A 21,741-nucleotide genomic window follows, 5' to 3' on the forward strand; every position below is an offset into this window, starting at 1 on the left:
GAAGGTACCCCCTTGAAGCCCTCTCGATGTCGATCACAATGGTACATTTTTTCGGCCGAAACAACATCGAAAAACCCACCGGAAGTCGAGTTCAGGTCGCGGTAGGCGGACCACCTCGCGTTTTCTGGCCTAGCTCCAAAACCGCTTCAAACTCACACCAAACGATCCAAAATGCTCCAGAAATGATTCTTGATGCCTCGAGACCAAAAGCCCTCTATCCCTTGCCTTCGATTCTCACCAAAACACGAGCAATTTGAGTGTAAATATTCAGCCGAACCCTTGCCCTTTTATATGCGATTTTCGGCAAAAATCCGGCTAATCAGCAGCCAATCCTTGGCCACCAAGTTTCCCCACGCCGTATACAACCTCCCTTAGCTCCTCCCCGGCCGTCCTATCGCCAGAAACGGCGGCCATGTGCATGGCAGTGCGGCGGCCATGTGCATGGTAGTGTGGCGACCATCTTCCCTCATGCGTTCACAATGTAATTTTTGCTAAATTGCATTTTCACCCCCTGATTTCATCAAATCTCATTTTGACCCCTTCCATGATAGTCCTAATATTTCCAACACCATCACTAAGGCCCACAATTTTAGTACTTCTCGTTTCATCCTCGAAATTCCCAAAAAAACCATCGTCTTGACCTCCCTCAGGCAAATTTTGAAAATTACACTTAGGCCTGACTGGTCGATTTGACCTTAAATCCATTCATTTCATTCCGAAATCACTTAAGGGTTGTTCTATACATAAAATATTAGTCTTTAACATGCTCCGTTGAATTTTCGGATGATCCTTACGTCGATTCGATTTTCTCAACCCGGTTAACAACTATACCGAAAACTGTTCCTGATCCCACTTCTTTTGATTCCTAAAATCATAACTTGTATTACTCGTCCTTACTTTATCATTTTTCTTAATCATCTAGGGTTTGGGGTATTCCCTCCGATCAATTCAGTCGCTTAAGACTGCGATAGTGTACCCTATTGTCTCATTTTTTTTTAAAATTCCATTTATACCCTTCATTAAATGTCATTTATAACTTCAAGAAATTTTGGGGTATTACATTATATCATTTTGAGAGACCTTGTAACTAAAAGATTCATCTCTTAGATTCTCTATTTATTATTCAATTATTGTATTTCCTAATTTGTATAGTTAGATGGCCAACTTTTGTAAGTAGAAGGTTAATTTCCTAACAAGTGTGTTAGAGGGTCTACCTTAAGTGTAAGAGGTTATATATCCTAATATTGGACTAAAGGGCCTACTTGGGTTCAAGTAAGAGGTTTTAGTGAATTGGTTTAAAATCTTTAGTAAGGAGGTAATGTAGTAGATTAGGTTTGATTTAATCCAAACCACTATAAATCATTTGTGTCATTTATCTTTCTTGCATTACATTTTTTAAGTTTTATATCTGTCATTTTATATGTTTTATGTTTTAAATCACTAAAATATCAATTGGATCAAAAAGTTTTTCAAATTCTATCAAGTTTTTAAATTACCTAATTTACCCCATCCTCTCTTGAGTGTGTGCCATAGCATTTCAAACCTATCACAACACACATGTAGTCAATCCAAGTAATTGGAAAAAAGCTGCCCCTAGGGTATAGGTCGAGCAGTCGGGCAAGCGATATGCCGGTGCCAGTCCGGTGGATTGTGAGTTCGATTCTCGTCTTGCGTAGTGAGGCAAAGCCTCACACTTGCGATTTACTTCTCCTGGCATAATCGAGAGCAAGAGCACTGGAGACCGTGCAAAAAGGTCATCTCAAGTAATAGAAAAAAAGTTTAACTTAAATGAGATTCAAAGACGTTTTAAGTTTAGCATTTGCTGATATCCAGTTATTAATTAAAAATGCAAAATTTTGATATGTTTGTTTAAAATAAAAGAAAAAGAAAAGGTGCTATAAAAAGCGCACTAGACCTGCAAAGCTCGTTGATGAATTTCTTGTATTGTAACTAATCTTATTGTGAAAGCACAAGACTTCACATGGATTGTAAATCTAAATGGGTTGTAGTAACAGTCTATATCCCTTTCTTGCTTTTTTTGCAGTTCAACACAGGATATGACTCTTTTACCTCTCCTATCATTCACAATTTCTACAGTCTTATTTTGACCCTGTATCCTGGGTAGTGCTCTTCATGTCAGATAGTGATGGTTATGGTTATGGTTATGGTTATGAATTGATTCCCGGCCGGTTGAGCACATCTAGTATCCTTGCTTTTCCTACCCCTCCCTTCCTTCCCTTTCTATCTTCCCTAATCAGTTTCTCCTTTTATTCATTAGTTGTTTCCTTGTAGTTCATATGCCATGTCCTATTATGAGTTGTGCTTTGCATTTATCGTTCAAAGGAAGATACAGCAGATTCTCCTCTGTATTGAGTACCATTAAACCTTATTTTCTAAATAAGAGCTCTCTGAAGCAATGAATCTTATGAAAAGAATTGTGCGTGATTTTGTTCTTCTTGCCCTTTCTTTTATGCTTCTGACAAATAAATCTGGCGGTTCAGGTTGGGGCTCCAACATTTGATGCTACTGACATGATTTTTGGCTCACAAGCAAGAAGGGAATATATGCAAGGATCACAACCTGAATGGCTTCATATGCAGGTCGAAGAAACAGTAATCTTAGTATTTATCCCATCCTAATTCAACTACCCCAGTAACAATATGAACCCTTTGCAATTGTTTGTTTATTTGATAGTGTAATATGAGAAAGGATACAAACGAACGAACTCAATCAGATGAATAGTAAAGACAGATATCAGTACCCACGAATAACATTCTAGACACCAAACTTGGATTTTATGCCATTGACAACATCTTCATCTACTTGGAATGCTTTTGTCAACACATCATTAGGTATAGATGGTTTTGAAGCAAAAAGAGTCAAGGGCAGGACATCAGTTCCTGGTAGTTGACTGTTGAAAGCAGTAAGGGTCAGGGCCTTCCCCGTCCCATTATTCATCTGAAAGTGAACCAGCCCTCTGGGAATCACAAACATCTGCCCAGCAGTCAGAACCTTTGAGTAGAACACATTCCCTGTTGTGACAAACCCTACAAGAACCTTCCCTGTAATCACTATGCCGGTCTCTGTTGAGCGAGGGTGCGAGTGAGGTGGATTTATTCCACCGGGAGCGAAGTCAACCCGATTCATGGAAAGCCCTAGCGTGTTCAAACCGGGGAATGCAAGAACGTTTCCGGCTGTGACCTGCGCGCCGAATACGTTACTTGTGTTGCCCTCGTTGATCAGCCCGTCGAAGAAGAAGTCTTCTGAACTCACTTCTGAGGCTGGTTTGCAGGGGAAGCCATTAACACTAATAGAGGAATTAAGATCTGCAACACAGAAGTCCTGTAATGGTTCAGGATCAGCAGAAGAGTAAGGCAAGGGTAAAAGGAGCAAGACACTTAAACAGAGGATCAGCTGGACGCAGGAGCTTGAGAGGGTGACCATGGCAGCCATATGCTTTAGTTTTCTACACTTTTTAAGAAGATGAAGGTATTGGAGGGGGATTTATAAAGGTGGAAAGTCATGGTTTTCAATATGCTGGTCTTTCGACTACACAAAGTCCCCCTTAAAAAATACAGAATTAGATAACCAAAGAAAAATTGGCGGGGATTAGTTTGGTTTGACATGGTAACACCCTATCACTTATAAGAACCCAAATTAAATTTAAGGAATGGAGACTTTCTCAACATGTTGATCTCAGGAGGCTTGACCCAGTCAAGCTTTTTATTTTTAATCCTCATTAATAAGATCAGACTAGATGATCAAGAGATTTCACATGTGTTTAATTGTCGTTTATAGATTTAATTATATCCTATTAGATTTGGAAGACAATGTCATTAACTCTATTGGGTAAACTCAGTTTAAGCCGTTTTACATTTATTGGGTAAACTCAGTTTAAGCCGTTCACGCGTGGGCCTTTCAATTTAATTGTTACAACCCCATTGTACTGATGGCCACGTACCTTGACTAATTTATTTAACGTGTTTGATTTGGAGACTATTGTATACATATAACATTTACCCAGATATACCTGAGAAAAGAAAACAAAAGTCCAAGGTTTTATCATCCAAAAGAAGAAGAAGAAGTCTAATGTTTTGGACAGCAAGTGGGGATTAGAGTAAAATCAGCGATGTTATTTCATGTTTTATTAATTTCATTTACATGAAAGATTGAACAATTCAAAATTACAACTGCCCTCACATAGATTATTACGAAATACCTATAACTAGACCTTTTCTTTTCCTTCCCACCAGATATACCTGTTGAACACGTTGTTGGCGAAGAAGACAAATCTATAATTTACCTTCATTCTGTTAAACATGAAGAAAACCTTCATTCTGTTAAAACATAGGTTGAACAATCGAATTAATTATATACTGGTATTAATTTAGTGGGTTATGAGTTCGATCCTTACCTTATGTAAGAGTTAAATTTATAATTTACTTCTCTTAACGTAATTGAGAACACAAGCACCAAAAGTCGTATAAGGAATGGCATCCCAAGAAAACCTCCATTATTACAATCAACAATAATAATAAGTGTCTTAATAATAATAAAGAGATACACTTATCGTTATGTATTTCTAAGAGTCTAGGTTAACCTTGTGGCTACATTGAAGGGAAGATTAATTGAAATAGGACTAGCACAAACCTAAGTAAATTAGGTTCGGTTCTCTTTCTTTCTTTCAACTAGTTTTGAGTTTTTAAAATTTTAAAACATTAAAAATGCGTTACTTTATTATTTTTAGAAATATTTTTTTAAAAATAAAAAAAATTGTAAAAGAAACTTTGGGCGTTTTCAGCTAGCAAAACACAAAAAACACACTCCCCTCACCAATCTTGCAGAGATCCAGCATCTCTCATCTCTTCTCTTCCTTCGGCCGTTGATCCCCACCGCCATCACCGTGTCGATCGCGTCCGCCACTGCCATTGACCGCCCCCATCGCTCTCTTGTTGGTTTTGTCTCTTCTCTTCTCTCTCATTTCCTCTCTCATTTTCCTTCTCTTATTAGTTTTTGAATATGTTGGTCAATGAGCCCTTGTGTGTCAGGTAGTTGCCTCTGATAGCCAGAAACCAACGACCACGGTGACTAATAGCAACTGGCAATGTGTATATAGGCGGGTGTTGATTTCGATCAAACGTTTAAGTTTAGATTTAAGGAGATTTGGCCGTTGAATCTTACTGATTTTTGGGTATGTTGGTCAATAGGTCATTGGGTGTCAGGTGGTTACCTCTGATGGACGGAAACCACCAGCCATGGTGGCCAATGGCAACTGACAATGCATTTTTTTACTTGTGGCCAAAAATTAAAAATTTGATATACGAAAATTCAACTGTTAAATTTGACCCATTTTTGTGTATGTTAACTTCATTGACTTGGAATTTCTAATAGTAAGCTCTGATCGTATGAATCTCTGACCAATGGTAGTTGCCAGTGACGAAGAAGATATAAGGTGCCAAAGAAGAAAAGAGAAAAAAAAAAGAAAAAGAAAAAAAATATATTATTAAATTTTGAAAATAAATTTATATATTTATTTAAAATTAAAAAAATGTAGTATATCTATATTATAATTAAAAATATAGGATAATATATAGTATATTATTAAATGTATAATTTAATATAAATTATTATTAAGATGTATGTCAATAATTTATTAATCAAATTTATTATTTTATTTTAATAGTAGAATTTCATTAAAAAGAATTAATTTTATTATTTAATGATTTAATTTATTAAATAAAATATCATAAAATATTTTTTTTTAAATTTCAAACTAAACGCGTTTTCTAGTTTTGTATTTTAAAAAATAAATTTTTAGAATGACAAAAAAAACATTTTCAAAAATTTCAAAACAGACGTTCAAAATATAAAAATAAAAATAAATTCAAAATTTAAAAATCAAAATTGAAATACGAAAAGAATAACACACTAAGGTTCTAGTTCACAGTGTCCTTGTCAGATCATGCTGATAGCTATTCAGGAACACCCGAGACACATTATTGAAGCTAAATTTCATTGAAGTTAAAAAAAATTATAAACAGGTAAAAGACCATTTTCTTGTAACCTGACATATAGAATGTTGGTCAGTAAAATATCAAAATATTAGAATAAAAAAAATAAAGACACTAAGATAAACCGCTGATTGAACCAAAGGTCTCTCCTTGGCCTAGAGCCCCGCCCCCCCCCCCCCCCCCCCCCCCACCCCCAATTCAACTAGCCGGTCTTGTTGGTTGAACCAAGGTCTCTAGGCTAGATAGAGACCCCCTAGTTCAACCAGTGAGTTTCTGTCTAGCCTATTGCTGGTTGAACCAAGGGGTCTTCTTGTCCAGAGCAAGATTGGATAAAATTTGATGCTAGATTGATAAAAACATTATTCTGATGCTAAAGCCATATATAGCTAAAAGAAATAAAATGATATTTAAAAAAAAAGTATTAGACGTGTAATTTAAGCACCTAATTCTCCACCTTTGACACTTTCCAGTTGCTCATGCTCACATAATTTTTGGAGTCCTTGAAACCTGTCACGGCAACCAAAAGCATTTGTCTTTCTTCCATCTTTAATGTTGCAATGGTATTATTTTCCTGCGAACCTGTGTAATTTTCGTTTTCATCAGGTTATTGGGAAAGCACTTGTCCTTGTTGAGATAATTAATTACATCCAGTCAACTACAGCGCCAAGTTGAGGTAACTGTAACCGTCCCTGAATGCTTATCCATTTTATGACATTACTATTGCTTCCACTTGAGAAGCTTATTTGCCTTCTGCGCGCAATTTGAGTATTTCAGTTCTTGTCAATGAAGCTTGAAGCAGTCAATTCAAGGATGAACCCCTCCTTTGAGGGATTTGCTTCTAAAGATGTAAGTCTTACTGATTAATTATGCTGATGATTTTTTTGACCTTTACCTTTTAGTGTTATTGCTATCAATACATAAGGTCTTCCTAGAAATGCTTGTTTAATTCCAGACTGTTACGGAAACTGCTTGTTGTCATTTGGAAAATTGACAGCAGTAGCAAAGATGGTGATTCAGTCCATTGTTCAGCATTATGAAGGTTTGGATAAGCTCAAAGAACCAATTATGATTGTGCTACTTAATGTTTACAGTAAAGATGGATTCTGTATTTAACAATTTATCTTTCTAGGAGATTCCTCCCGCCCGAAGGTTGGTAGCTTAATTAAATTGCATTTTACTGGCTCGAAGAGAAGAGAAATCACAACTCTCTCTCTTACACACACCCACACACACACGCAGAAAAGTAAATTTCTTTCCTCCCTTATTGAGTTTTTGGTGAAACAACATGATATTTTATTCTTGTGTTTAGGTTTAATGATAAAAAATAAATAATTTATATTTTAAGTCAAATATATAATTTTCAAGTTTTCAAACAAAAATTAATTTCAAGTATTTTATTAAAATGAAAATAAAAATCAAATAAATTATAATTTTCTTTATTCTTATACATGGAGATTTATACAAATAAACAAATATTATGATGAAATCTCTCATAATTTTTTTTAAATATTAGTTTTTAAACCATTGATCAAAATAAAGCAATATTTTTGGAAGGCAAAAGGAACATTTATGTTCTTGATAAATTGATATTTTGTCTTTGATATAATTTTAATGATAAAAATTAATTACATTTTGATGATTAAATTAGTTTATAATGTTTATTGATTTGGTGCACAAAACTACATTTATATGATCTAAGTACCAAAATTAAAATCAATTTTATTATGAATTCCAATATCAAAAATTTTGTAATAAATCACTTAACGTCATTTGGAATATTATATTTTTATTTGATCAAAAATAAAAGATTTCTCTTAAAATAAAATCAATCATATGTCGACTATATTGAAAATTTTTCTTGTTCTATTGACTATCTTCAAACAATCTATCAACAGACAGAATGCTAGTTTTTAATCTTTTAAAGTTTTATCTTGATCTGTCGACTAATCCATTTCATCTGTTGATTAGCCTTTGAATTTGTTGACTAAATCATTTCATTTGTCAATTAATCTTTTGATCTACCGACTAACCTCAAGCAATCTGTCAACTAACAGAATGATAGTTTTTAATCTTTTAAAGTTTTGCCTTTGTAACACCCCACTTTCACGGGCATGTTATATAACGTAATGCTAGAATAGGTATTCAGCAATAGCAGAAGCATGAATCGAACTTAAGCATACATCGAACCATATTAATAATACATGATCGTTTCAGACATATCCCATAATATAAGACTTTTCTTCAACAGAACATTAAGTTTTTCTACATGACTTGAAACATAATATAACATAACCAAATCTTTAGGAATAAGCAGAACCTCGGATCCATACGTAGAATCCATTAACCACGTCATCATGTGCATCAAACCCTAACTTTATCATTAACCATAAATAAAGTTATACATTATCATTTCTCAAAACGTTCAGAATTTGATGTATCAGAACTTAAATACACGGGTTACATAACATTCAATCATTACATCTTGCACTTTGCTAAGTGTCATATCATGTGTTATTCATCCTCGTTTTTGCTACAATCTTTATTTGGAACGTTTAAATATTCTAGGGGCAAAGCCTAAGTAAGATGATAAATCATTTAAGAAATGGTACATCATTCATATCTCAAGTTTGTATGCAATGCAACATAACATTATTCTTTTTGTTTGAGTCGACCGCACTCAACTGTTACTCTTCATTTTAACAGTCTCCTTACCAGGTCGAGATGTATGGGTGCACCCTTGGCAGAGCAATGGCGCCAGTCCCTAATCCTAAATCCTTATGTGTTGCATGATCAATAATATCATTGTGAACATATGCATAATTCGTCATCAATACATATAAATGCACTTTACATGATGCATAACATAATATAGCATGTCAATATGATAAAATTATTTGTATAAAACTGGTTTTGGGTTGAACCACTTACATTTTTGCACAAAGTTCAGAACACCTCGAAAAATGTGTATCGTCTCAATTTGCATGCTCGACCTCGATTTTTGTGTTAAACTTAGAGATTATTTAATCTCGGGCCATAATGATCCCTAGACACCATATTTATTTCAAAGGAACATAAATATGTATTTTGCTCATATAATTTTTTCATAATTTCTTCTATTTTTATCCCATTTTTCTCTCTTAATATTTCAAATAAATATCTCATTAATTATTTTCTCAAATTTTTTTCCACAACAATTCATAATATTCTAAGAAATTTAAAAGAAAATTCCAGAACTTACCCCGATGCTCCGTTTACACGCATAACGAAGCTGGTCATTGAGGAAACTAAGAAACTCGAAAGTCAAACACCAAAACTTTGAACACAAATCCCCTTTATTCTATTTTATTTTTTTTTGAGATTTTTTTCAAATTTTTTCAGCATTGCACGTGCCATTTTTTGGTCCTCCATGTGCCTCCACTCGCGGGGGCTAGCTGGCGCGTGTACTATACGCGTTAATCTTCTTCCTTGGCCAGATTTTGGCCGCCACACACCCAGCCTAGTTTTTTTGCGATATCTTATTCATTTGAGCTTTGTTTCGCCTCTCGTTTGAACCTACGTCTTCTTCTCTTTATCATCTGTAGGATAATAGCTTCAAATCACTCGATCAGAGACATTTTTTGACTGCTCAAACAAATTTTTTGGCCAAACCCATTTTTTCGATGAAGTTTGATATCTCCCTCAACTTTCAACGAAAATTGCTCAAATCGTCCAAAAATGATCCTCTGGACATGGGGAACAAAAGCCCTTTATCTGCTGCCCTCAATTTTCCCTCGAATTCTCGGATCTGAGAGTTTAAATTTTTGAAGGATTCAGCCAACTCTTAAATCCTTTATTTATAAGCAAGCCTGAGCTCTCAAATGCTCATGGTTGCTCAACCCAACGCCTCTAAGGCTTTTACCTTCCCTAGATCGAGCCAAAATATCATTATTCAACTCTCAAATTTTGCACCAAATTTCGGCCAAAAACGACTTAAAACATGAAAAAATCGACCACATTTGCGACTAATGTCGGCTTAAGCCCGACCCTGAGCATCCCTTGTCACCTTTCTCCAGCTTCTCGTGGCCGAATTGGTTGTTGGGGACGAGCAAGGTGGCTGATCAGCCATGGCAGTTACCTCACTATTCAAGTTGCAAAAATTGCACTTCAGCTCCTCTATATATTTCTAATGTCACTTTGGTCTTTTTCTTGAAGCCCCTGAGCTTTCCAATAGTTCCATTACGACCCTCAATCTCTATACCTTTCATTTCATCCCGGAAGATTCTAGAATAACGTCATTTCGACCTCCCTCGATCAAAATTAAGAAATTACACTTAGGTCCAAATCTACGTTTTGACGATAAACTTTTTCGTTTTAACTTGAAACCATTGAAGGGTTGTTCTATATACTAAATATGAACCTCCTTGGGGTTCCGTTAATTTCTCGGAAGTCTCCTATGACAATTTGGTTTTTCAGCCTAAATCATAGTTGTACCAAAAACTGTCTTTGACCCGATTTTTTTTAATGCCATAAATCATGTCTTGATACGCTCGTCATTACCATATCATTTTCCTTAAACATCTCGGCTCCAGGGTACTCCTTACAATCTATTCGGTTGCTCATAACTGTACCAAAATGACCTTACAATCTTAATTTACCTGAAAATTGTATTTTTGCCCTAAGATAAATTACTCTTGAGCCCTTTGAAAATTCTTGGGTATTACAGCCTTGATCTTTTGACTAACTCATTTTATCTGTCGACTAACCTTTGAATCTGTTTACATGTCTCTGACAGCTTCCAATGACTAGTTCTTCAAACTCTAACGGCTATAAATGGTTAGTTTTCTCTTGAAACTTGTGGAGCACCTATAAATACAAATCAAGCATGATCTTGAAGAAACTAATGGATGGGAATAAAGCGATTTAAGCTTACATTTGATACTCATTTGTATTTATATTGATTGTGCTTCATTTTTCTCTCTTCAAGGGTTTAATTTTAATTTGTATCAATTCCTTTAAGGCTTATATCATTTTGAGAGACCTTGTAACTAAAAGATTCATCTCTTAGATTCTCTATTTATTATTCAATTATTATATTTCCTAATTTGTATAGTTAGATGACCAACTTTTGTAAGTAGAAGGTTAATTTCCTAACAAATGTGTTAGAGGGTCTACCTTAAGTGTAGGAGGTTGTATATCCTAGTATTGGATTAGAGAGTCTACTTGGGTTCAAGCAAGAGGTTTTAGTGAATTGGTTTAAAATCCTTACTGAGAAGGTAATATAGTAGATTAGCTTTGATTTAATCCAAACCACTATAAATCATTTGTGTCATTTGTCTTTCTTGCTTTACATTCTTTAAGTTTTATATCTGTAATTTTATATGTTTTATGTTTTAAATCACTAAAATATCAATTGGATCAAAAAGTTTTTCAAGTTCTATCAAGTTTTTAAATTACCTAATTTACCCTCTTCCCTCTTGAGTGTGTGCCATAGCATTTCAAACCCATCACAACACTAATGTAGTCAATCCAAGTAATTGGAAAAAAAGCTGCCCCCAGGGCATAGGTCGAGCGGTCGGGCAAGCAATATGCTAGTGTCAGTCCGGTGGATTGTGAGTTCGATTTTCGTCTTGCGTAGTGAGGCAAAGCCTCACACCTACGATTTACCTCCCCTGGCATAATTGAGGGCATGAGCACAGGGGACCGCGCAAAAACGGTCGTCCCAAGTAATAGAAAATTAAAAAACTTAACTTAAATGAGATTCAAAGATGTTTTAAGTTTAGCATTTGCTGATATCCAGTTATTAATTAAAAATGCAAAATTTTGATATGTTTGTTTAAAATAAAAGAAAAAGAAAAGGTGCTAAAAAAACCGCACTAGACCTGCAAAGCTCGTTGATGAATTTCTTGTATTGTGATGTATTGTGACTTATCTTATTTTGAAAGCACAAGACTTCACATGGATTGTAAATCTAAATGGGTCGTGGTAACAGTCTATATCCCTTTCTTGCTTTTTTTGCAGTTTAACACAGGATATGACTCTTGATGATGCGGTGATCGATCACCCTCTTCCGTCTCCTCCAATGTGCCTGCAATGGAGATGGGGACTTGCTCCCCCGGTCAATCTCCGACTATTAAGTCAGATATCTTTTTACTAGAAAAATCCAGTAAAATTACTTATGCTCCAATTATCAAAAGGTGATTCGATCCCTTACCTTTACCCCTTATCTTTCTTTTATCCTTGCGTTGAGATCAAGATTCTGGATAGAGATATTTGGGATCTTTATCCCACTTTTCTTGGAATCTTATCGATAAGGATTCCATAATAGTCGCCCTCTCCGAAGAGTTTGGGATAGCTTTCTTCCTCCGTCATCTTTGGCGAAAGAGTCTTAGGGACTTTCTTATCGAGCATCCTACCAACTGGTGTGGTAACACACATCTGCCACGTGTCTTTCGAGATTCAAACAAGATCACATTTGCGAAGTACCCCTTAAGCGAACACGTGGCTCGACTGCTATAGGACGCCTTCCCAGGACATGAGAGTAATTATGGACCTGAGGGTATTTTCCTCATCAACTCTTTTACCTCTCCTATCATTCACAATTTCTACAGTCTTATTTTGACCCTGTTTCCTGGGTAGTGCTCTTCATGTCAGATAGTGATGGTTGTTATGATGGTTATGAACTGATTCCCGGTTGAGCACATCTAGTATCCTTGCTTTTCCTACCCCTCCCTTCCTTCCCTTTTTATCTTCCCTAATCAGTTTCTCCTTTTATTCATTAGTTGTTTCCTTGTAGTTCATATGCCATGTCCTATTATGAGTTGTGCTTTGCATTTATCGTTCAAAGGAAGATACAGCAGATTCTCCTCTGTATTGAGTACCATTAAACCTTATTTTCTAAATAAGAGCTCTCTGAAGCAATGAATCTTATGAAAAGAATAGTGCGTGATTTTGTTCTTCTTGCCCTTTCTTTTATGCTTCTGACAAATAAATCTGGCGGTTCAGGTTGGGGCTCCAACATTTGATGCTACTGACATGATTTTTGGCTCACAAGCAAGAAGGAATATATGCAAGGATCACAACCTGAATGGCTTCATATGCAGGTCGAAGAAACAGTAATCTTAGTATTTATCCCATCCTAATTCAACTACCCCAGTAACAATATGAACCCTTTGCAATTGTTTGTTTATTTGATAGTGTAATATGAGAAAAGATACAAACGAACACAATCAGATGAATAGTAGAGACAGATATCAGTACCCACGAATAACATTCTAGACACCAAACTTGGATTTTATGCCATTGACAACCTCTTCATCTACTTGGAATGCTTTTGTCAACACATCATTAGGTATAGATGGTTTTGAAGCAAAAAGAGTCAAGGGCAGGACATCAGTTCCTGGTAGTTGACTGTTGAAAGCAGTAAGGATCAAGGCCTTCCCCGTCCCATTATTCATCTGAAAGTGAACCAGCCCTCTGGGAATCACAAACATCTGCCCAGCAGTCAGAACCTTTGAGTAGAACACATTCCCTGTCGTGACAAACCCTACAAGAACCTTCCCTTTAATCACTACGCCGGTCTCTGTTGAGCGAGGGTGCGAGTGAGGTGGATTTATTCCACCGGGAGCGAAGTCAACCCGATTCATGGAAAGCCCTAGCGTGTTCAAACCGGGGAATGCAAGAACATTTCCGGCTGTGACATTCGCGCCGAATACGTTACTTGTGTTGCCCTCGTTGATCAGCCCGTCGAAGAAGAAGTCTTCTGAACTCACTTCTGAGGCTGGTTTGCAGGGGAAGCCATTAACACTCACAGAGGAATTAAGATCTGCAACACAGAAGTCCTGTAATGGTTCAGGATCAGCAGAAGAGTAAGGCAAGGGTAAAAGAAGCAAGACACTTAAACAGAGGATCAGCTGGACGCAGGAGCTTGAGAGGGTGACCATGGCAGCCATATGCTTTAGTTTTCTACACTTTGTAAGAAGATGAAGGTATTGGAGGGGGATTTATAGAGGTGGAAAGTCATGGTTTCCTATATGCTGGTCTTTCGACTACACAAAGTCCCCCTTAAAAAATACAGAATTAGATAACCAAAGAAAAATTGACGGGGATTAGTTTGGTTTGACATGGTAACACCCTATCGCTTATATGAACCCAAATGAAATTTAAGGACTGGAGACTTTCTCAACATGTTGATCTCAGGAGGCTTGACCCAGTCAAGCTTTTTATTTTTTATTTTTTAATCCTCATTAATAAGATCAGACTAGATGATCAAGAGATTTCACATGTGTTTAAATGGCAATCATATTTTAGAATTTATAAGGTTAAATAGTATTTAAGTGTCGTTTATAGATTTAATTATATCTTATTAGATTTGGAAGACAATGTCATTAACTCTTTTTTTTTTTTTACAATATCTAAACATGCTTTGACGTAGTTTTCAATGGCTAAGGCTTTCCTAACAAATCTACTTAAAGAAAAGTATAGATGGCAATGGTAGACAAGTTGTGTAGGTGTAGAATTTCAACATAAATAACCGGACTTTTTCATCCATCCAGCTAATTCAATAGTTCAAAGTGGTTATTATGGCCGTTATCACTACAGTTGTCCATAGAGTATTAGATCAAATATCGAATTTATCATCGGGAATGATGAATACTCTTTTAGATATATCTTTATAATATGTTAATAGAATATATTATTAAAGTATAGTACTATAATAATTTTTTTCTGAAAACTCACATTATAGAATCATATAAAACCCATCACAATTGTCAGAAGCATTGCCTAAACAGGAGATTTAACATACAACTCACCTAAAATGAGAAAAAAAAAAGTATAAAAAAATAAAATATCTATTATTCTGTATTATAGAGAAGTAATTAGTGATGATAAAAAATAAATAAATGATATAACATATGACAATATAAATATAAATATAAAAGTTTAATTTAAAGATATATAGATTTATCAAAATAGTACTTTTTATGTTAGAATTTGCAGCGAGAAATCCTAATTAGTCTTGAAGATTATTTCCTATTTTTAATTAGTTTCTTGTTTAGTTTGTAATCCTATTTTATAGTCAGTTAAAAATTATTGTTCGGTTAGAAAACCTTAGTCTTGGTAAACAAAGAAACCTTAACCTTGTTGAATAAGAAAACAAGTTTATAAATAGGATAGTTGGCTTGTTAGTCAAGAAGAGCAAATCTCTTGCGACTAATTAGGATTTCTCGTTGAAAATTTTAATATTTTATTTTATCTATTTAATTATACAATTAATAAGATAATATAATATAGAATTAATTTTTTGGTTTTACCATCCAAAAAAGAAAAAGGAAAAAGGAAAAAAGAAGAAGAAGAAGATTAATGTTTTCGACAGCAACTGGGGATTAGAGTAAAATCAGCAATGTTATTTCATGTTTTATTAATTTCATTTACCTGAAAGATTGAACAATTAAAAAATACAACTAGCCTCACATAGATTAGAATTGCTTCAGCAATCGAATTAGTAATATATTGATGTTAATTTAGTGGATTGCAAGTTTGTTCATCATTTTATGCAAGACTAAACTTATAATTTATGTCTCCTAACGTAATTGAGGACACAAACATTGGAGGCCGTATAAGAACAAACATCCCGAAAAAGCCTCCATTATTGTAATCAATAATAATCATAAGAGTCTTAATAATAATAAAGAGATACACTGATCGTTATGTATTTTAGGAGTCTGGGTTGACTTTGTGGCTATATTGAAGGGAAGTTTAACTGAAATAAGACTAGCACAAACTCAAGTAAATTAGGTTGGGTTCTCTTTCTTTCTTTGGGTGTTTTCAGCCAGCAAAATACAAAAAACACTCCCCCACCAATCTCGCAAAGATCCAACATCTCTTATCTCTTTTTTTTCTTCGACCGTCACCGTCACCGCCACCGCTATCACCGTCGTCGATTGCCACCACCACCGCCATCACCATGTCAATCGCGCCCGCCACCGCCATTGACCGCCCCCATCCCTCTCTTACTAGTTTTGTCTTATCTCTTCTCTCTCATTTCCTCTCTCATCTTCATTCTCTTGTTGGTTTTTGATATGTTGGTCAATGGGCCCTTGGGTGTTGGGTAGTTGCCTTTTATTGCCGGAAACCAACGACCACGGTGGCTAATAGCAACTGGTAATGTGTATATAGGCGGGTGTTGAGTTCAGTCGAACGTTTAAACTTAGATTTAAAGAGATTGGGCCGTTGGATCTTACTAATTTTTGGGTATGTTGGTCAATAGGTCATTGGGTGCCGGGTGGTTACCTCTGATTGTCAGAAACCACCAGCTATGGTGGCCAATGACGACTGACAATGCATTTTTTACTTGTGGCAAAAAATTAAAAATTAGATATACGAAAATTCAAGTGTTAAATCTAACCTATTTTTGTGTATGTTAACCTCCTTGGCTTGGAGTTTCTAATGGTAGGCTCTGATCGTATAAATCTCCGACAATGATAGTTGCCAGTGACGAAGAAGATACAAAGCACTAGACACTACAGCAAATTTTGGTTTTCTCTACGAAATTTTTCTTAGTTAAAGATTCAATTTTCGTAGCAAAAACCAATTAGCTACGAAAATTTATTCATAGCGTGAATCGTAGCTAAAGGTTCGTAGCTAATAGTATTTAGCTACGATTTAAAGTTTCGTAAGAAATAATACACTTTTCTCTACGATAAGAGAAATGTAGAGAAAACATTAATTTTCTACTACGACATATATCGTAACTAATTATGCCAATTTTCGTAGTTAATGATGGCAATTTTCGTAGTAAATAACACAATTTTTACTACGAATGTCAAATTGTAGAGAAAACATTTATTTTTCACTACATCAAATTGTAGCTATTCATGCCAATTTTCATAGCAAATTAGTTTTCACATACCAAATTTTCGTAGCAAATTAATTTTCTCTACCTATATTTTTAGAATCAAAAGTTAAATTTCTATAATTAATTCTATATACAACTAATATACGACTACAATATCACTAAATTCAATTTCATAGCAAAAAGAAATCCCTTTTTTTGGAAATAATATTTTTCTTTAAACCTGCACCAACCCTTACAATCTATATGAAATTTAAAACACAATATATAACTTCAAAAACATTGAATTAATCACATAAAATAAAACTAATGTCAACCACAATCTCCAACTATTTACGTAATACCAATACATGTAATAATAACAACATTAAATCCTAAAATAAAAATGGTTAATTAACACAATATGAAAATTTAGCTCCAAGTGTCATTCTTCCTCTACTACTTATGCATGTCGAGAACCTGAAAAAAGAAAGTAAACGAAAGATCAAACAAATTAATCTAATTTGTTTCAATGTGAAAGACTTATAATAATTCGAATAAAGAAAACTAATCATACTGAAGTCCATTGAATTTCACAAAGACATCGAATTTCACAGTCTTCACCCATATTATCTCTAATAAATTTCATGAAAGACTAAACTCCACGCACATAGACCTCAGACCAATTTTTGGCAAACATCCAGCTTTCTGAATGACATATAATACTTTCTGAATCACATAAAAAATTAAATTAAATTAAAAGTAAAGTAATATCATCAGACAAATTATGGTTTGCAATATAAAGCTAAGGTTAACCAAGGAAAAGTAGTAACAAATCAATTGTTTCGTATTCACTACATTAAGAAAGAAGACATGTTTGGAAATAGAAAAGCATAAGTTGGTTTGGGTTGTTTTACTGTCTGGTGTTACAGTGCATGTGAGACTGTTTTATTTTCTGTTTCAATTTCTCTTCCATGTTTTCTGTTTCTTTCCAGTTTCAACTATTTTATATGTAAGTATTAAATTGAAAACATACATTCAATTTCTCTTTCTTTTTTTTTTTTTCAGTTTCAATTCAACTAATTGCTTTTCTGGATTTTTTCCTATTTCTTTTTATATACAAGTATTTTCTTTTTACAAATTTAAATTGAAAATAGTACTATCTAAGTATTTTATACATATTTTTTATTATATGTGCAGCTCATGTGCTTGAAGCTCGTGATTCACTTGACATCTAGGCTCCAAGCACCTCCTTCTGCACTTTTGAAAACTATGTTGGTGATTGATATCATTGTTATCTGCATTGCGAAGTTTATGGTCTTCTCCTAGTTTCTTTTTGTACTTTCCATAAATTATAGATTAATCTGTCAAGTTACAATTTCCCCTTCATTTTGTTTAAAGCGTCCACTATGCTTTATGAAAGTATTAATTGAAATATTCATGCTGGTTTCCAGCAAGATTCCTAAAGGTTATATGTTTGTTTTTACAAAAAAAAATTTCACTAAGATTCTTATTAGGTATTTGGTTCAATTCTATGCCATTTTCCCACTTCAGATTTGTGTAATAAATACAAGTAAACATGCCTAAACAATAATTTTAAGTGTTGGGATCACTGCAAATGTTGTAAAACATATATTTTGAAATCCAAAGTTAATCAAATTAACCCAAAAAATGGGGAAAAAAAGAAGTAAAAAACACCAAATATAACAATAAGACTTTCACGCAGAATCAATGCATGCATAATTTTTGTTGAATATGTCCCACTTTGAACACTCCAATACCTATTATATCACTCATTGTCTCACGAGTCTTCTCTGAAGACTTTTGACAAACACATGGTACATGCAAAGATGAAACATATGGTGTGCTTTTACAACTATTTAAACATAGGCATTTTATCAAACATATGGTGTGCATATACAACTAAAATATAAACAATGAATCCAAGCAATAAGGGTAAAAACAAAAAAAAAAAAAAAAAATCAACTCTGGGCACAACTCTCGACACACAGATGATTAGAAGAAGGAAAAGCACAAACCGGATTGACAATCATGGAGTCGGATCAGGAGGTGTTCGAACTACCGAGGAAGCTGCCGGAGTTGGAAGGAGACGGTGGAGATGCTGCCGGAGGAGAGTTGCAGTAGGTCACAGTGAAGAATCAGGGCACATAATCGCGACGTGGGTTTGAACAAATGATTAATCGTGGGAAGAAACAAAAGTTTTGGTTTACACAAAGGATTTGGATTTGGCGGGGATTGACAACGAATTTGGATCTTCAAGGATTTGAAGGCTTCTGGAATGGGTTTGCACAGCAAAATCTAAACCCACTAATTCCGTGCAAAAATATGAGAGAAGGCCAATTTGGATTTGGCAGGGATTGACGAAGGATTTGGATCTTCAAGGATTTACACGATTTGCACACAGGAATTCCATTCAGAATTTTGAGTGGGTTTACACGTAATAGCTTCTGTGGGTTTACATGATTTAAATATTTGACACTAATTCCGTGCAATTTGAGAGTTTGAGAGGTTAATTTTTAATTAATTTGAGTTTCTAAATGTACATTTTAGGGGGAATCTTTCCCACTCATTTTTTTATATTTTTTAATTTTTAATATTTTTAATTTAAAAAAATTAAACTTATCTTTTAACTACAATTTAATAATTATGTAATAAAATCTTTTTTTTTTGCTACGCAATTTTGAATCGTAGATAAAACTTTTGTACTGAAAAATTACATTTGGCGGCAAAAAAATTTGACTTATTGAAATTGCCTACGATTTAATAATTACATAGTAAAATATTAACTTTTTACTACGAAACTTATAGCGTAGATAAAATTTTCGTAGCTAAAAATGATATTTGATGAAAAAAAATTTAGCTCCTTTAAATTATCTACAATTTAATAGTTTCGTAGCAAAATGTTAACTTTTTGCTACGAAATTTGCTATGTAGAAAAAAAAATCGTAGAGAAAGGGTTATTTTGTTGTAGTGAGAGAAGAAAAAAGAAAAAAAAAAAAGAAAAGGAAAAAAGAAAAAAAAAGAAAAATATTATTAAATTTTGAAAATAAAATTATATATTTATTTAAAATTTAAAAATATAGTATATCTATATTATAATTAAAAATAAAGGATAACGCATAGTATATATAATTTAATATAAATTATTATTAAGATGTATGTCAATAATTTATTAATCAAATTTATTGTTTTATTTTAATAGTAGAATTTTATTAAAAAGAGTTAATTTTATTATTTAATAATTAAATTTATTAAATAAAATATTATAAAATATTTTTTTTCAAAATTCCAAACTCAACACGGTTTCTAGTTTTGTATTTTAAGAAATAGTTTTTAGAATGGCAGAAAAAATATATTTTCAAAAATTTTAAAATAGACTTTCAAAATAAAAAATAAAAATAAATTCAAAAGTCAAAAGTCAAAAGTCCAAATTGAAATAAGAAGAGAAGAACACATTTAGGATTCTAGTTGACAGTGTTCTTGTCAGATCATGCTGATGGCTACTCAAAAACACTCGAGATACATTATTGAAGAGATATTGCCCAAATGTGGTCATTTCTGTAACATTTTACATCGAGTGACCGAAAAGATTGGAACAACTTATCCTGATGGGTCTACGCGAATTTTTCAGGGAATCACCTATTATTGAGCTTCCTCAACTCAAGCACTCTTAATCTCAGAGTTCTTTGCCTACATTTAGCCCCAAAGATATCCAACTGGTGTTATTTGTTTTCTTACACTATCTCGATATATACTAACTTATCTGGACTCTCGGGGTATTACATTCTCCCCCCCTTAAGCACATGACGTCCTCGTCATGCGACCTTATAACTGGTCCCAGATCTCCCCCTTGCATGTCTAATGTGAGATTTGCCTAAGGTGCCTACACGCACCCCCCTTGGGGACTCAGCATCCTCGCTGAGGTTTGCCCCACCACTGCGGTCAGAGGCTCGGGAGTCGGCACTGATACCATCTGTAACATCCCGCATCGAGCGATAAGAAGGACCGGAACAACTTACCCTGATGAGTCTACGCGAACTTCTCAGAGGGTCACCTATCGTTGAGCTTCCCTAGCTCAGGCACGCTTAACCCCAGAGTTCTTTGCTTACATTCAGCCTCAAAGGTATCCAGCTGGTGTTGTTTTATTTTTTCCACTATTCTCGATATATACTAACTTCTCTGAGCTCTCGGGGCATTACAATTTCTTTTTTTTTTTAATTATGTGCTATCACTCGAATCCTGCCGAATCCGCCCTAAGATCATAACGAGAGAGATAAATTAGAATATGCTAGAATGACTAGAATTTTATTTTTATTTTTTGACGTTATATTCACTGACACTTTCCAAGAACTACTTTGAAAAAAATACAAATTTTTTTGCTTCCCCAACAATCGATCCCACGTTGGCAGCCCATAACTTTACAATCATCTTCTTTGACACCCAGCTATAACCCTCGTGCAGATGTGGCCATTTCTTGATTTAGCATAGGCTTCTCAACTTACAATCACGGCTTCCAATAGCATGGTACAATTTTCTCTGCCCTCGTAAATTCAACCCATCATTTGATGCGGAGAGAAGAACGAATACTTTTGGGGTGACGAGGTATATATGTTGTTTTTCCACATGCTAGTGGCTTGATATGAAAGAAAAAATGTTTACCAGCATTAGGAAGAACCAGCGAAGCGGAAAACCTCAGTGACACCAACCCATGGCAGCAGGGCTAATAGGGATCACGCCAATTGAGGTGACGAGGGCATCGACAGGGACATCATTCGGAGTCACCGGTATGACTCCCTCGTCCATAATTTGAAGCGAATATGAAAGTGCCACTGAAAATCAGAGCCAAAGCAAGTCACGAAGTAGCAGCCCGATATCATCCCACTGTACTAGGGCATAAAA

The 21,741-nt window shown here is 34.6% G+C and overlaps 2 protein-coding genes and 2 long non-coding RNA genes across 4 annotated transcripts in view; 1 reads left to right on the forward strand and 3 right to left on the reverse strand.

The window, feature by feature from the left end:
• Positions 1 to 2,668: 2,668 nt before the first annotated feature.
• On the reverse strand, positions 2,669 to 3,468 carry LOC127795090 (germin-like protein subfamily T member 2). Its single transcript, XM_052326547.1, has one exon. The coding sequence runs from the start codon at positions 3,451 to 3,453 to the stop codon at positions 2,776 to 2,778; it is 678 nt and encodes a 225-aa protein (XP_052182507.1). The 5' UTR covers positions 3,454 to 3,468; the 3' UTR covers positions 2,669 to 2,775.
• A 3,197-nt stretch (positions 3,469 to 6,665) lies between these two features.
• LOC127795100 (uncharacterized) overlaps positions 6,666 to 21,741 on the forward strand; it is a 28,587-nt gene continuing 13,511 nt past the window's right edge. The window contains exons 1-2 of the long non-coding RNA XR_008021742.1: positions 6,666 to 6,684; positions 6,786 to 6,857. This is a non-coding gene — a long non-coding RNA (uncharacterized LOC127795100). The remainder of the gene's footprint in view (positions 6,685 to 6,785; positions 6,858 to 21,741) is intronic.
• LOC127795094 (germin-like protein subfamily T member 2) lies at positions 13,159 to 14,026 on the reverse strand. The gene has a single exon (XM_052326551.1). It carries the CDS (start codon positions 13,937 to 13,939, stop codon positions 13,262 to 13,264), a length of 678 nt encoding a protein of 225 aa, XP_052182511.1. The 5' UTR covers positions 13,940 to 14,026; the 3' UTR covers positions 13,159 to 13,261.
• Positions 17,111 to 19,321, reverse strand: LOC127795098 (uncharacterized). The gene is made up of 2 exons (XR_008021740.1): positions 18,861 to 19,321; positions 17,111 to 17,301 (listed from the first exon to the last, which is right to left on the reverse strand). It is a non-coding gene; the product is annotated as an uncharacterized LOC127795098 (long non-coding RNA).

Source organism: Diospyros lotus, chromosome 2 (genome assembly GCF_014633365.1).
Source record: "Diospyros lotus cultivar Yz01 chromosome 2, ASM1463336v1, whole genome shotgun sequence".
In the NCBI taxonomy this organism is placed as follows: Eukaryota; Viridiplantae; Streptophyta; class Magnoliopsida; order Ericales; family Ebenaceae; genus Diospyros; species Diospyros lotus.

What these genes read in the sequence shown, in the direction of transcription:
- LOC127795090 (XM_052326547.1), bottom strand. Translation starts at nt 3,453, where the DNA reads ATGGCTGCCATGGTCACCCTCTCAAGCTCCTGCGTCCAGCTGATCCTC.
- LOC127795094 (XM_052326551.1), bottom strand. Translation starts at nt 13,939, where the DNA reads ATGGCTGCCATGGTCACCCTCTCAAGCTCCTGCGTCCAGCTGATCCTC.